We start from the raw sequence: 17,539 nt of genomic DNA on the forward strand, positions 1-17,539 counted from the left end.
GTCAGACCAACACGTCGACCTACCTGAATTTATTTGTAAAGTTTTTATTTAGCAGTCCCTTTAGAAGGAGGAGCAGAGAGCATGCTGAAACAAATGCTAAGTTCTGAAAAAGCTTGATCAGATGTGAAGGTGATAATAGAAAGGCAGTTCAGTAATACTTGTTCGTCTTCATAGTTCCATCCTTATTTCAGACATCATGATCTATTGATTTATCATGATGTTTAGCTGGTGGTATATTGCCATGTTGAAAATCAGATATCAACCAGCTCTATTTAATACCTAATGTTCTGCTCCAAGGCAAGATTCTTCTTACTGGCAGATGTTGCAAGAGCTGCAGGAGTGTCCCCTGGTGGTAACATACAGTTGCCATTTTGCTGCTTATGGAATGTCATTTCATCTAATCCGAGAGGGGGAACCAGTAATGGAGAGAGAACTTGCTTGATATCTGGAATAAATTTAGGGTTAAGAGTCCTCCAAAATCTTATTCTTTATTTCAGACTAGGAGTGATCTTTACCCTTGACTAGCAAATCTATTATTAGAACAAAATTGGGCATTTAATCTGGGGCATTTTAAATCTGGAGATTTTAAAAATGCAATGCACCCATGGCAGAGTCCTATTCCTCCAGCTGGGTAACCTTTTTGGAACAAAAATGTCTTCATTTCTCTCCAGAAAGTGCAGGTAGTGGGCGCCTGTCCTATCTTAACAGGAGTGCTTTTCAATGATGGTGTTAGCAATGTGCCCTCACCCTGCTGAAAGGAGGCTGACAGACTTCTAAGGATGGAGGGGGGATACTTAATTAGGATGTGCTTTATGCCTGATATTCATTTTATTCTCCGTGAGGGAAAATTTACTGAATTAAATAAAGATGTTGCTTATATTAGTTGTGATCCTGGATTATGGGGTTAATTGGTGCAATCTCCTGCTTCTGACATACGTTCTAGGGCTTCCCCGGCCACCTTAGCGATCCTCTACTGCCAGAGACTCAGAGCAAGAGCAAATCCCATAGTCTTGGGTCATGTACAGAGTTATAGTTGAACTGAACTCCTGTAACAGGAGGTCTGGAATACCATGCTAAGAGAACTAGTGAAGAGGGGACAATATCCTTTGGCACAGCAGGTCCTCATCCCTAATCCTGAATCATAAAGTCCCATGAGGAGAACACAACATTTAGGAGCTGGAGCTACTCCAGAGGCAGATATAGGTACCAGAACCATGGGAGACAGTTTAAATTGGCCAGTAACCAGTTTACCTTTACTCAAAGCATTAGCTACTCTAGGACTTCTTAATCACATACATACATACATACATACATACATACCACAGTGTGGTATGCTGGCCTGAAAGCCACGGACAGAAAGTCTCTAAAGAGAGTGGTGAATACAGCACATGATATCATAGACTGTCCCTTGAGTCTGCTAGATGACATCGCAAGGGATCGTTGCTTTAGGAGAGTGAGAAAAATTTTCGGGGATGACCCACACCCCGGCCATCACCTCTTTCAAGAAGGACACTGACAAACTGGAACGTGTCCAGAGGAGGGCAACCAAAATGGTCAAAGGCCTGGAAACGATGCCTTATGAGGAACGGCTAAGGGAGCTGGGCATGTTTAGCCTGGAGAAGAGGAGGTTAAGGGGTGATATGATAGCCATGTTCAAATATATAAAAGGATGTCATATAGAGGAGAGAAAAAGGTTGTTTTCTGCTGCTCCAGAGAAACGGACACGGAGCAATGGATCCAAACGACAAGAAAGAAGATTCCACCTAAACATTAGGAAGAACTTCCTGACAGTAAGAGCTGTTCGACAGTGGAATTTGCTGCCAAGGAGTGTGCTGGAGTCTCCTACTTTGGAGGTCTTTAAGCAGAGGCTTGACAACCATATGTCAGGAGTGCTCTGATGGTGTTTCCTGCTTGGCAGGGGGTTGGACTCGATCGCCCTTGTGGTCTCTTCCAACTCTATGATTCTATGATTCTATGATTCTTTAATCTTCTACCCTCGGGCAGGAGCTATAGAAGTATAATCAGCCGTACCAACAGGCTAAAAAATAGCTTCTATCTGTGGGTTGTTAGGCTGTTTAATGGAAAATAACATAGCAAAATTGACTTGCGAGGTGGTGTGTTGTTCGATAAGAGATTGAGTGTTCGATAAGAGATTGAGTGTAATTTCATTGTACACAGGTTGTACAATGACAATAAAGGTATTATTATTATTACATACATGCATACACATCAATACATCAATTTGGGGTCAAGTGGGAGTTACGGTTCAAACTTCCTTGATGAACAGGAATCATAAAGCCACTCCTACTTTTCCAGCCATATTAGAAGTGTCCCTGGGGATTACATTATGGTACTGTTCTCACAAGCGAACAGTAAATGAAAATATTGCTTCATTTCAAAAATATAAAAAGATTTATCTTCCTTAGCCAACTTGAACTCTCCTGCCATTCAAATGACACAAGAGATCTATTTTTTCCAACTGAGATTAACTGAAGTACATTTTCTCATACTTTAAATAATTTCTGTTCTGAAGTTACAGAGGTTTGGCAACTAAAAGAGAAGCATTGCTTTTCAAACTTCTATTAAACTGAATGGTTAAACCATAGGCAGTGTCAAAACCACAAAGCATTTTGCCTGTGTAATCAGATGGCAACATCATGCGTGGGACCTTGAAAGGACAAAAGAGGCCTGTCCTACTTGAGAGACAGACATTTGAAAATGCTTGTTACATAGCCCTAGGTTATATTGACAGAGCTGTCCAATTCAGATGAAGCAATAGCTGGGCAAGGGTGTGCTGCGCAGAGATGTTGGGATCTCTTCTCTTCCACTTCCCTCCCAGCACAGTGTGCTGTATTGTAACATTGCAGTCAGTGGAAGAGCTTTATCAGTGGTTAACTGCAGTTTAAAAAAAATTGTAAGAAAATATTTGCTTTTTCTAACTAAGCTGTTTTATGAATCACATCGATTAAATCTGCCCCATGACCTCCAGGCCATTTGGAGCCACCTGACATTTACCAGTTCATCAGTTCTGGTGCTGCTTTATTGCATCCTGTGCATTGTGAATAGTGTGTGTGGGGGGGTACGCTTTGGGGGGGAGTCTATGCATCTCCAAGGCAAGTGTTTTTTTTTCATTTTGTACTCTTCCCCTCCATGTCTGTTAGCTTAATTTTCACAATTAAAGTAATTAAAAGATTTCCCTTCCCCTCAAAGGAAATCACAACATCAGGAAAGCAAAAAGTGTGCCTGCCTCTTCTGTGGCAGTCTGCAGACACAATTTGTTCAGGTCCCCAGACTTCCAATTTCACATTTCAAGGTCTCCTGCCATGCTTGCATTTCTCCGATAGGTTTGTGACATTATGGGGAGTGTTGAACTATTCCAGTGTTCACTAGAGTCTCTACCCATTGTACACTTTTTGGTTCTATAGTGTAATTCCAATCTCCCGCCTACACAAACCTGCAGTGGTGCAGTTCCAGAGCCTCTCTACTTTCACAACTGAGCCTAATTGAAGGTGCTGGTGTTTAAATGAAGCTTTAAATGAAGGAAAACCAATAATCATAATTTATTATTTATATGTGATTGGGTTGTTGAAAGGGGTGACTGGCAGATATTATTGGACTCCCAAGTCCCATCAGCCTCAGCCATCATGGCCAGTGGAGAGGAATGATGGGAGTTACATTCCAACAACATTTGAAAGGCACCACATTGCTACCCTTGGTCTAAATGGCTTTCTAATCCAAATATCTGAAAGTGTTGTTTCCTTCTGTATCATCCTGCCTGGGTATTAAGATCTTCAAAGCAGGCCCTTCTCCGTAGAAGAAAATACATTATGTACAGAAGAGAAGGCCTTCTCTGTGATGGCTCCCTGACTTTGGAATACCCTCACTGGTGCTGACAGTTTAGACTTTCTGGCACTGGATTAAAACCTTTTTCTTGATCCAGGAATATAAAATTATAGTATTTTTAGCTAGTTAAATAGTTTTATTCCTCTAAATTGTACTATATTGCTATGTTTCATATTGTATTATTTCTAGATTTTTTAGTTTCTATGCTCTGAAATCCATATTTTGATGAAGCTATAGCTTACACATTTTAAGTACGTACCACCTACTAGGTGGTCCCATTGAGTGCAGTGAAACCTGCAGACTTGTCTGCCTCTTCCCTTATCTTTCCAGAAGCAAGAGCATATGTCCATAGTTGATTGAAATAGCAAACATTTTCATAATTTGTCACAATAATACACAGTATGTTGTGAGATGTTTTATTGATAATTACTGACCACAAAGGTTTGGTATATTCCTCATTTTGAGTTTTTACAGAAAAAAAGTAAAAACCGTGGTGTGGTTGCAGTTTTAAAGGAGTGTACACATAGACTTCACATGCTTGCATTGAACTCAGAGTTCATTTTAAGACACGTGACATTTAATATAACTGAAGTTTAAAATAAACCAAAATACAACTTACATTTTTAAAATCCGATTTAGGCTGGTTAGCAGATAGAGCACATTGTGTACCCTGGTGGATATATGCTAGGCCAGCTCTGTGGAATGCGTCTTCCTTGTTCAACTCTATTGAGAGATCATGTTGGGAATACACGGATACCCACGTGTGCAGTGGTTTTGCCTGCCCTGACAAATGTCCATGTCTTCTTAGGAGGGCCTTCCTAGCACTTTGACATACAGTGCAAACTAATGACTTATGGGTGATTCATACGTCTTTTTTCAGGTCAACAGACAGTCAGCTAAAGCTGTGGAATGTAGGAAAGCCACACTGTCTGCGTTCCTTTAAGGGTCACATCAATGAGAAAAATTTTGTGGGTTTGGCATCCAACGGAGACTATATTGCCTGCGGTAAGTAAAACAACTGTTCAGCAAAGGGGACCAATATGTACTGCCTGCAAAGCTGTAGGAGGGTCCAGCACATGCTTGTGTGGCACAATGAAATGAAAGCACCTGATTTGTCACAGCACATTGTGACTTGCACCCCAATTATAAAAACTGAAAACTTTTAAAGCACTGGGGCATATGGTGAGTGATTATCTCTTCCCTCTTCTGAGATTCTTTAAAATACTTTAAAGCTGTTGGCATAGCTGCCCCTTGCCACTCTTTCCTTTAGCTGAATAATAAGCCAAATACTTCAGTCTTGCCTCACAGGATGTCCCTTCCAGACCTTTTATCACTTTTGTAGCTTACTTCTGAATCCTTTTCAGTTTGTTACCATTCTTCTTGAACTCTGGTGCCTGGAGCAGAGCACAAAAGACTTTATATGAAGTCCCGCCACTGCATGGTGGAGTGATAATAGGACATCTTGAAAATAGTGCTTATGTTTCTACAGTACAGTTAAAAACTCTTACTAGCCTTCAGAACCACTGCCTTGCACCGTTTTCTACACTACCTGAATTTTATGCGTCTGGCAAGTGTTGGCTACGACGAGTTGTAAGTAATGTTATGCAATGCAATGCAATGCAGTGATCTTCTACCTTGGAGTTCTCTGCTTTAGCTGTAACAGTTAGCCCCCAACCCACACTTACATACCCCATCAAAAGCTATCTGAAATGAATATTTAGGAATCCTTGCACATTGCCAATCTGCCTCCTCTTTCTTTATTTTTGCTTTTGATTGCAGGAAGTGAAAATAATTCCCTCTACTTGTACTACAAGGGTCTCTCAAAGACACTGCTAACCTTCAAATTTGACACTGTCAAAAGCGTCCTGGACAAGGACCGTAAGGAAGATGATACAAATGAATTTGTCAGTGCTGTGTGTTGGAGGGCACTGCCAGACGGGGTAAACATTTTTGCTCATTTTCCCTTCTTGTTGTATCTTAGTGTGGGTTTAGCAGGTTATTTATCTGGGCCCAGTGGGTAAAAAGGTAAAGATGTGTCAAAGATGGTGAAAGATTCCCTTTTGGGTAAGGAAGCAACAAAAATGTGGGTTACTGCAACAACATGAGCTGTGTCCCTGTCCTGTGGTAGCCTCATCTGGAGGGTACTGCATTCACCAGGGCTGCCTTAAGACGCTAAACTACTGGTGCTGCAAAATTTACTACATTTTTGTGGAGGCTGTATTAGTCATCCACAATGTGTATCCTGTGGAAGTTGGTTGTACAAGCAAATATTAAGCTGCCTTACACTGTGTAAGATGTTGGCGATGTTTGCTTTGATTGCCCCTGAGGTCTTTTCCAGACCTCCAGTCTGGTATTCTCTTAATTAAACGACCCGGGTGCAATCCTTGGGACTTTCATCATGCAAAACACATCCTCTTCTGTGGAGCATGTTGATAATTAGAGCTTGGTGAGAGTGCAAGCGTTGCCTTATGCTTAGTTTTGAGAATATTGTTTTGGTCAATGGTGTTCATTGCTTCGTTTTGCTTTTCATTGTTTCTTCCCATTTCCCTGGCTCACTGTTAGTGGGTTAGCTTGTTCAGAATGAAGTATACACTTCCAGATTTAACAATAAATACATTACTTCTGGTAAAAGAGCCACCATAGCTGCTAGAGGGCCATGAAAATTTTGTCCCTGGTTTTTTCGACTAAGGGACACGGGTGGCGCTGTGGTCTAAACCACAGAGCCTAGGGCTTGCCAATCCGAAGGTCAGCGGTTCGAATCCCCGCAACTGGGTGAGCTTCCATTGTTCGGTCCCAGCTCCTGCCCACCTAGCAGTTCGAAAGCACATCAAGTGCAAGTAGATAAATAGATACCGCTCCGGTGGGAAGGTAAATGGTGTTTCCATGCGCTGCTCTGGTTCACCACAAGCAGCTTAGTTATGCTGGCCACATGACCCAGAAGCTGTCTGTGGACAAACACCGGCTCCCTTGGCCTATAGAGCCAGATGAGTGTGGAACCCCAGAGTCATCCGCGACTGGAATTAATGGTCAGGGGTACCTTTACCTTTACCCATGTACTATCTAAAACCAAAGTGGTACATTGGTTGCCAGATGTGAAATATATTGGCATTTTTCTTTTTCTTTTTCTTTTTAAAAATTTATTTGGTTTTCTGCTTTTATAAAAACAAAACACACACAAAGAAAAGACACAAAACAAAAACATGTATAAAATCAGCAAATCCCCATTTCATAACCTTGTTTCCTGACTTCCCCCCACCCCCCCTCGTGCATCCCAATTCCCAAGATTATATCAGCAAGTTGGTGTTTCTCCTCTTAACCATCTTATTCATCTTATTACCTCTTTTATAATAAAAATTGATTTTCCTAAGTTGGACTTGAGTTCTCTTCCATCGATTTTCATTTTGTCTTAATTAAGAGTCATATTAACCAAACCTAAAAGTCTTAAGAGTTTTTAAGAATCTCCTCTTCCCTCCCTCCCATCCCCGGTTTTTGTCCCTTCCCAATAGAGATCCAAATTCGAGATTCTCAGCCTGGGTTCCTCACGTCCAAGGCTTTCAAGTCTATTTCAGTCCCTCTCCGCCTGTCTTGTTGGTAGTCCTTTATGTCAATCGTCGAGTCTGGAAAAAGTTCTTTCACCATCAAAGTGTATTCTCTTCCCACAAGGAGATTTGAAAGTAATTGCTGAAAAATTTCCACAAAGCCTGAGTCCAAACGGAGGCCCCAGTCATATTTCTTTATTTTAAGTTCCTGTATTCCATATTGTCCCGGGACCTCCTCCTTCTTCTTCTGTGTCTTTCGCAGACTTGTGGTAGATAAGTCCCCAGCGTCTCCTTGCTTGTGTTCCACAGATGTCAGCTTTTGGTTGTTACTTCCCAAGATTACTTCTTCTTTTTCTTGTTGTTTAGTCTCTTCCACCTCTGTAGATATTGTTTCCCATTCAGCTGTGGATTCTTTCTCATTCAGATCCTCAATACAGAGAGCAGAGTTGCCTGTTCCCAAGGTCATAGTCACAAGTTGTTTATTCATGGCCAAACTCTGCTCTTGTAAGGTTCCCACCAATTGAAACATCCTTTCGATTTCCACTAGTAACTTTCCTTCCACAGCCATTGTATCCATTGTAGTTTCACAGAATTCCCCCTAGAGGGAATCTGGTTACTTATTAGTCTTTTGAAATATATTGGCATTTTTCTTAGCTCTCCCACCCCAGTATTAGACACTTTCTCAGATACAGTGTTGGAAGCTAGTCATCGCACTTACTTAGAGGAAAGCAAAAAAGCTATTGCTTGTGGACACATACACAGTTTGATTATGTAGATTAGGCATGGTCTCGATCTACCAGTATTGTTATAATGAAGCCATTTCTTTTCATGCCTGTTTGTGTGTGTTCATTTCGGTATATAAGTAGGTTGACTTGGGAAGGACTTGCTAAGTAGAAATGCCGTGTAGAAAAGCCAGAGGCTTCTGGATGTTGGGGAAAAATGGAATGCAAATCAGCCATGGAAAAAACCTAGAATCTTTTTCAGAGAGAAGCCAGGAAATAGTAGCAATATAAGAGGATTGTGAAGAGCTCGTAAATCTAGCTTTCTTCTGATGGGGCCAGAATTATCAGTTTGCCTTCATCAAGAACTATTAATTGTGTAGTCTTTGTGCAGCATTGTGAGAATATCCAAGTAAATCAGGAAACTGGATCTGAAGTGCCATTCCCCATTTGTGTGATTGTGTGCGGTTAGCGTATCCTGGAGCTGCCAAACCTAGCACCTGTTGCTCGAAATAGATTGAGAATTCAATTTCCTATGTTGCTTTCATTGTTGTTGGAAAGTTGGCATTGGGGATGATTGATATGAACTGACCTGATCGCATTTCACAGACCAGTGTGCAGATATGAACTTAGTTATCCATCAGCTTTCACACTTCCCAAATGTTCAGTGCAGTTGTCGTCTCAGTCAAAACACTGGAAATGCATATTTTGAGATGAAGCTATGTTTAGGTGTGTAGATAAATATATGTAAATTTTGTGAATTTTAGGTGAGGGGGATTTCAGATTAATGTGAAAAGGTGCATGGAACCAACAAAGGTGGACACTAATTCACCTATCCCTAATTGACCTACTGTGCTGGCAAAGGATATTCTGAAATGCATTGTTTGGATAGTTCCAAGATCACTTACTGTAAATTTGGGGAAAATAGGTTTAGTCACCTCCCAAGTGTTGACTTCTAAGTCACACTCTGAATCTGCATCTTACCCAGGATAATCACTTTAGAAAGAATTCAGCCACAGGGAAATGGTAGAATTATCCCTCTCATTGATGAAACTGGCCTCAAAATGCCAGAGAAGGCAAGAGGCTTTTAACTATTCTGACCTCTTCATCCTTTCAATTGGGGGTGACTTGAATGTCTTCAAGGCATGTAGCGCTAGACCATACAGTAGATAGTTAACTCCTTATTTTATTAAATATGTGAAATGTCATCTCACCTTTAAAATGTTATTAATTAGAAAAATGCTTAAAATTTCTGTACAATTTGTGTAAAATGTTTGAGACAATCAGAATTATGTCATCAATGTTTGTGGCCATTAGTATTGTGTTGGCTACATTTATATTGTATTATCCAGCTAAAGTTAACTGCTCTTAAGCTGCTTTGATTTTAGTGGGGAGCATGTGGTACCTGGTCACTGCATTTTATTTCTTCTGTGCAGTCTGCTTTCAGTGAAAAGTTTTCTGTTTGGCAGTAGTGCCAGTATGCACTTGGACTGCCTTTCCTGCTCAGTTTTGTCCCTAAACAGCAGAAGAGACTTGCTTAGCCTGTTATGAGTTAGACAAGAAGCTCAGTCGTTAATGTAACATTTACAAGCAAGTGCATGCTACTGAAAAAGAGTGATGTTTTGTGCCAAGTAATTTTAATGTCACAGTTTCTCAAAAGAATTGCAAATTGTGCCAGTGTGTATTTGCATATAATACTTATTAAGAGTACAGTTCCTATCACCTTCTAGATCCCCACAGTGGATGCCGTTTCTTATGTGAATAATTGGAAAAGGTGCCCAGCTGACTGTAGCAACTCTTTACTCATTATTACCACCTCAGGAGTCCCATTCTTGAGATCAACATGAGCCTGTCATGGTGTTATTATTAGTGGCACAGTTGCCGACTCAAATTTCAGTGTTTTGACACTTCAGTCCTTCTGCAAGGCCCTTTAGATAATGTGATTATGCAGAGTGCAGGATTTAGAATTCATTTGAATCTTTTTTTAGCAGGCTCGTCACAATTCCCATTTGCTACCTTCTTACCACAGGTAGGGCTCTCTAGAGATTATTGTCCAGGAAATTGTTTCTCACTAACTGAAAGGAGATCTAGGGAAAGGTCCCATGCCACCATTCCTCAGTCTGTGTGGTATTATTGCAATTAGCAGCCATATGTTTCTCTTGAGTTCAGAAGTCAAGTTTGCAGAACAACTCTTCAGCACACTTCTGCATGGTCTTAATTACAAAACCAACCACATCTTAATTGTCTTTTAACTTTGCGAGATTGGCAGAAGAACAGTCACAAAACTTATGATTTGTTTTTGGTTTTTTAAAATTATCTCTGAGAAAATAATGGTGCCTTTATTATCTTGTACAGTACAACATTGCTTAATGTTCCATCCATTCACTTTTTGAAAATTACTAGAAAACAGCTTTCCTAAGAGCTTGGGTCCTGATTTTCACTCCTGTTATGATTTGTTTTCTTACTATTATACCTTTGGTATTTTCTTTTTTTTATATATATAAAATTTTTATTGGTTTTACAACATTTTTAAGAAAAACAAACAAACACAAAAAGTAACAGACATACACGAATAGTTTCAAACATATTTTCATAAACCTCTTTTCTTGGACTTCCCCATACCCCCCCTCTCTGCATCCCAATGTCCATAATTCAACTAGCAACTCCCAATTATTACTTTCTAATCTCTGTCATCTTAGTCCTCTTTTATAGTCTAGCCTTGTATCCCTGTACCCTTTTGCTTCTGGAAACCACAACATTTTAGCATTCATTAAGTTTATAGTAGTCCTTAAGATAGCTTTTAAATTTTCTCCATTCTTCTTCCACCGTCTCTTTTCGTTGGTCACGGATTCTGCCTGTCATCTCGGCCAGTGTCATATAGTCCATCACTTTCATCTGCCATTCTTCCAAAGTGGGTAAATCTTGTGTCTTCCAATACTTTGCGATGAGTATTCTTGCTGCTGTTGTGGCATACATAAAGAAAGTTCTATCTTTCTTTGTCACCAATTGGCCGACGATGCCCAAGAGAAAGGCCTCTGGTTTTTTAGAAAAGGTACATTTAAGTACCTTTTTCATTTCATTATAGATCATTTCCCAGAAGGCCTTTATCTTCGGGCATGTCCACCAAAGGTGATAGAAAGTACCTTCTGTCTCTTTACACTTCCAACATTTATTATCGGGCAAATGATAGATTTTTGCCAGTTTGACTGGGGTCATGTACCACCTATAAACCATTTTCATGATGTTTTCCTTTAAGGCATTACATGCCGTAAATTTAATACCGGTGTTCCATAACCATTCCCAGTCAGCTGACATAATGTTATGTCCAACATCCTGAGCCCACTTGATCATAGCCGATTTAACTGTTTCATCCTGTGTGTTCCATTTCAACAACAAGTTGTACATTCTAGATAAATTCTTAGTATTGGGTTCTAACAATTCGGTCTCTAGTTTTGATTTTTCCACCTGGAAACCGATTTTCCTATCCTGTTTAAAAATTTCCATTATTTGGCGATATTGGAACCAATTTTCTATTTTATGCTTCAATTTCTCCTGACTTTGTAGTTTGAACTTATCTCCATCCTGTTCTAAGATTTCCCAATACTTCGGCCATCCGACCTCCATATTGAGTTTCTTCACTGCTTTAGCCTCCACTGGTGACACCCATCTAGGGGTTTTATTTTCCAATAGATCTTTATATCTTATCCAAACATTAAATAATGCTTTTCTAACAATGTGATTTTTAAAGACACTGTTGACTTTATCATACCAAAGATATGCATGCCAACCGAAAGCATTATTGAAACCTTCCAGATCCAAGATGTCCGTGTTCTCGAGGAGCATCCATTCTTTCAGCCAGCAAAAAGCTGCTGCCTCATAGTACAATTTTAGGTCCGGCAGGGCAAAACCCCCTCTTTCTTTAACGTCAGTCAATATTTTAAATTTAATTCGGGGCTTTTTGCCCTGCCAGACAAATTTCGAGATGTCTTTGTGCCACCTCTTAAAACATTCCATCTTGTCAAGAATCTGCAAGGTCTGAAACAGAAATAACATTCTAGGCAATACATTCATTTTAATTACTGCAATTCGGCCTAACATTGACAATTTCAAATTTGACCATATTTCTAGATCTTTTTTAATTTCTGACCAACATTTTTCATAGTTGTCCTTATACAAATTCACATTCTTAGATGTTAAATAAACCCCTAGATATTTCACCTTCTTGACCACAGTCAAACCTGTTTCCTCTTGAAATTTCTCCTTTTCCATATCTGTTAGGTTTTTCCCTAAAACTTTAGTTTTTTGCTTGTTCAACTTAAATCCAGCTACCTGGCCAAATTGTTGTATTATTTCTAGGACCTTTTTCGTACTAGTGTTTGGCTCTTGCAAAGTCAATACTAGGTCATCTGCAAACGCTCTTAACTTATAATGTTTAGCTCCGACCTGCACACCTTTAACCTGCTGGTCATTTCTTATCATGTTCAGCAACACCTCCAGAACTGAAATAAAAAGTAATGGGGAAATTGGGCACCCCTGTCGTGTTCCTTTTTCTATCTTAAGTTCCTCAGTCACAACATTATTTACAATCAGTTTAGCTTTTTGTTCAGAATATATTGCAGCCATACCATTCTCAAAACCCTGGCCTACCCCCATCCCATGAAGATTCTTCCTCATAAAACTCCAAGAAATATTATCAAAGGCTTTCTCCGCATCCACAAAGATCAATACTGCTTTAGTGTTTATGTTCACCTCTAGCTTTTCCAAGATGTCTATTACATTCCTTACATTATCTGCTAGGTGTCTTTTAGGGAGAAAGCCTGCTTGGTCTTTATGAATCTTCTCCATCAAGACTCTTTTAAATCTTTTTGCCAAAATGTCTGCAAAAATTTTGTAATCCACATTAAGCAGTGATATTGGGCGGTAGTTCTTGAGTTGGGTCTTTTCAGTCTCTGACTTTGGTATGAGTGAAATATATGCCTCTTTCCACGATTCAGGTGCCCTTTTTCCCTCAAGGATCTCATTACAAACTTCTCTTAGTGGTTGAGTCAGCCATTCCTTCAGCGATTTGTAGTATCTGGAAGTCAGTCCATCTGGTCCCGGAGATTTGCCCAATTGCATATTCTGAATGGCAGCCTCTATCTCTTGTTCTGAGATTCTCTGGTTCAAGTCCATCTTACTTTGATGAGAGATGTTTTGTAGTCCATATTTTCCAAGGAATTTGTCTATATCTTCTTCATTTTGCGGGCCTTGAGTGTAGAGTTTTTTGAAATAACTTAAAAAGCAATTTCTAATTTCATTGGGTTTAGATATGTTCTTTCCATCCACCTCTAGGCTTGTAACTGTATTTAGTTTCTGCCTTTTCTTCAGTTGCCATGCCAAAAGTTTGCCACATTTATTTGCTGATTCAAAAGTCTTTTGCTTCATTTGCTTTATCTTCCATTCAATCTCTTGGTTCATCAATTCCATATATTGTGTTTGATATAACTTGATCTCTCTTAAAATGTCCTGAGACTTTGGTTTTGTTCTTAATTTCCTCTCTCCTTCCTTTATCATTTCCAGAATCTTCTCTTTTTTCTCATTTTGTTTTTTCCTCTTTATTGAATTTTGTTGAATCAAAAATCCTCTCATAACCGCTTTACTTGCGTCCCAGATCACTCTTTTCTCCACGTCGGTCCTCAAATTTATTTCAAAATAGTCTTTTAGGGTTTTTTGGGCCTTCGTGAGAATCTCCTTATCTCGAAAGAGGGTGTCATTCATTCTCCATCTAAATTGACCAGTTATTGTGAGTTTCATCTCCATCTTCACGGCGTTATGGTCGGAGCAAGTTTTTGGGCAGATTTCCACTTTCTTAATCTTTGGAGCCATTCCACTAGTAACCCAGATTTGATCGATTCTGGTCCAGGTCATCATTGCTTGGGAGAAAAAGGTTCCCTCTCTCTCCAGAGGGTTCCTTGTTCTCCAAATATCTATCAAGTCCATGTTTTCAGTCATTTCGAAAAAAGTCTTAGGGAGTCTCCCTTCTTTGGTGACTGTTAGTCTTTGTGCCTTATCCATATTGGTGGAGACCACGCCATTCATGTCTCCCATGATTATCATATTGTAATCCAGATAGTCCGTCAAAATTTCATGAAGTCTCTTAAAGAAGTCGGATTTGCCTTCATTTGGTGCATAAATTCCAACAACTAAGAATTTTTCTCCTTGTACTTGTATCTCCACAGCCAGATATCTCCCTTGTTCATCTTTGAATATCATTTTTGGAGCCCATTTCTCCTTCACATATATTACAACTCCTCTCTTCTTAACTTTGTCTGATGAAATAAATTCTTGTCCTAGCCTTTTATTTGAAAGTAATCTCCTGTGGGCTCTGGTTATGTGAGTTTCTTGTAAGCATATCAAGTCCAGTTGTTCTCTATTCAATATATGAAATACTTGTCTTCTCTTCAAAGGCCCATTGAGCCCATTACAATTCCAACTAAGGAATTGCAGAGCCATCTTGCTATTTTCCTAAGGCTCCTCCAACAGCTCCAAGTTGTTGCTCTTCTTCTGATGGTGGTGGTTTTTGTCCAATCGAGAGATTCAGGATATCCAGTGCTCTCCTCTGTTCTGCAAGTACGTCCACAGTCCCCTTCTGTAGGTCCTCCTGGTATCTTGCCAAAAATTTGTCTTTATCTTGAATTGTCTTTATTTTCACTTTCTTTGCCTTGTAGTCGAATGACAGTCCTTGTGGGAACTCCCACCTGAAGCGGATAGAATTTTTCTTTAGCAAAAGAACCAAGTCCTTGTAGAAGTTTCTTAAATCCAAAATATATTTTGGGATGTCTTTAAAGATCTGTACAGCTGAATTTCCAATTTGCAAGGCCTTTTCAAAGTGTAGTCCTAGTATTTTGTCTCTTTCCTCCTTGGATCTGAGTGTAATCAGACAGTCTCCCGGTGTCTTTCTATCTTGCTTTTTACCCAGTCTAAAGGCAGTCGTAATTTTGAATTCGTCTTCCTCAAGGTCCCAGCAATCCGCAAACTCCCGTGTCAAATATTCCACAAGGTTGTCTCTTTCATTCTCCGGAATCAGTCTTAATTTTAAGTTTCTCTCTTTCCTCTGTAACTCCCACAAGGCCAAAGTTGCATCATGCTCATAGACCTTCTTGGCAAGCGGCTCTAATTTCTCCTGTGTCTCTCCAGCAGTGGCTTTGGCCTCTTCGGCAATTTGGCGCGTGGTGGCGTTTTCCTCCACCAATTTATTTATAGATTCTGTATTCTGGTTTAATCTTGCTGATATTTCTGTTAATTTTTGTGTGTTCTCTGAAGTCTGTTTTGTCAAAGACTCCAGAGTTTGGTTTATCTTGAGCAGGGCATCTGTCACAGCTTCCATAGAGACGGCTGCTCCTTTGTCTTGTCCTGTTGTTCCTGCTGATCCGGCTGTTGCGCCTGAGATTGAGCCTCTTTTCTTTGCCTGTTGCAGCTGCAGCTGTTGTTGTTGTTGTTGTTGCTTGATCTTGGCTCTTGTAACTATCTCTTCTTGTGGGCCACTCATGTCAAGGTCAATTCCCACGGGATTTATTCTCCCTTGGAAAATTCCACTGTCTTAAGCCGTGCCGAGCTTTACTTTATCCTCTAGAGGGAGCAAATCAAAATGGCCATAGAACGAAATTTCCAAATACAAAAACAAAGGAGACAGTCCAAGATGTAAAGAAAGGAGATTAACACAGTCAAAGTCAATGTTGCTAAAGACTTATAACTTCAAATTGCCACAGTTGCCCAATTTATACTGTTTCTTCTTATGATATACAGTGATCAGGCACTGTGGAAACTTTGTATCAAAGTATCACTTCGCAGGGAAAAGTCAGTTCAGTGTACTAAAAAGGCAGACCGTTTCATGCTTTCAAATGGGTGAGACAGCAGAGGTTTTTTCCTCCAAATAAATCATGCAGTTATTGGTCAGATTCACCTCCCCTCTGCCCTGCTTGCTAGAGGGGAGATCAAAGGTCTAAATGTCCGGTTTATATGATCAAAGAGCAGGTTTAAACGGATGCAAGTTTAGAGTTCCGTTGCTTTCACTTTCATGCCGTCGGGGGGAGGCAGACTTCCTTTGTTTAAATCTCCCCGTTTTTAGCCCAATTTCAAAAATTTAAAGGGTCCCGATTATTTTCCAGCTCTTACTCACGGGAATTCAGTCCAAATTTTCTTTTCAGGAAGGAATCGGCGCTCTCCGCTTATGGCGACGCGGCTTCACTTCGCAGGCTGGGTAGCGACTCTCAGCACCGCGCTCTCTCCCGATGTCGATCCGTAGCCTTTAAAAAGGCTCTTTCACGGTACCGGGGGGCGCGAAGGTGCCCACCGAGTCTCCTTGTTCTCAGGCTTCAGCGCCTGGGATTTTAGGGGTCCCCCGCTCGCCGTAGCGGGTAAGACCCGAACTTGCGAAGCAGTCCTTCTCCGGAGCTCGGAGGTAGGACCGCCATTAAGCGCTGGCACCGACCGGAAGTCCCTACCTTTGGTATTTTCTAGTCAGGCAGAGGCAAATGAGATTTAAGTTCTTTCTTAAATCTGAGAATGGGCTTGAAATATTTGGAGGCTGAAAAGCAGAGTGAACCAAGACTGTATGCGGTGAAATAGATGGGGAATAGCTGGGTTTTTTGTTGGGGAAGACAGAGCCCGACAGCAGTTCTTTCAGAATGGCATAACTGCCAGCACTTGTGATATGTGAAACCATGCTATTTCTTTTTGTGCGGTAGAACCAGCTTTTCAGATTTATTGCCTGTGCCACAAAATATGTTTTTAAGTATACCAGATGGTTATTTTGGTCATCATAGATGTAATAGCTCCTCTTCCTGAAGTACGAATATGAGATTGTGATTGGATTGTAGCATATTTCTCCCACACTTTCACCCACCTCTCCACAATTTACAAATTCATTTAAATATTTGACTCCTTTATTTTAGTACCCAAGTTAAAAGCAAATTGCGGTTGATATATGTTGGCATTGATCTTAGTTGTAGTCTCCCCTTGCCAGGGTTTGCCTCTTCCAAGTCTGCCAATTGTTAATTACCCCTTTTTTAACATTACTACCTCTGAAAACAAGGCATGTGACCTGACTTCTTACATATTATTTTCCAGTGGGATATAGTGTATACAGTATCTTTCTGGCGTTTACAAATATATATTATAATCTAGGGCAAGTACACTCAGTTTTTATAGCAATTTAAAATGTGAGATTTCTGGAGAGGTGATTTTCTTCTCGCATCCAATTCAGAAAATAATATGCAAATGTAGGTATGCATATGCGCGTACATCTACAGCTGTAACCACACACACACACACATGCTTTCTGAGACATATATTTATAAACTAGATTTAAGAGCATTGTGTTCCACTTATCAGCAATTGTATCATTATAATAGTAATTACCTGGATTAAAACACTAGTTGAACACAAATTGCAGTTGAT

The 17,539-nt window shown here is 40.1% G+C and overlaps 1 protein-coding gene across 3 annotated transcripts in view; it reads left to right on the top strand.

Annotated features, from left to right (window-relative positions):
* COP1 (COP1 E3 ubiquitin ligase) overlaps nucleotides 1-17,539 on the top strand; it is a 106,532-nt gene that overhangs the window by 73,711 nt on the left and 15,282 nt on the right. For all 3 annotated transcript variants that reach the window (XM_081194387.1, XM_081194386.1, XM_081194388.1), the window contains exons 17-18: nucleotides 4,724-4,848; nucleotides 5,623-5,783. In XM_081194387.1, coding sequence (XP_081050513.1) covers nucleotides 4,724-4,848; nucleotides 5,623-5,783 — 286 coding nt within the window. The remainder of the gene's footprint in view (nucleotides 1-4,723; nucleotides 4,849-5,622; nucleotides 5,784-17,539) is intronic.

Source organism: Podarcis bocagei (assembly GCF_964188305.1).
Source record: "Podarcis bocagei genome assembly, chromosome: 5".
Classification (NCBI taxonomy): Eukaryota; Metazoa; Chordata; class Lepidosauria; order Squamata; family Lacertidae; genus Podarcis; species Podarcis bocagei.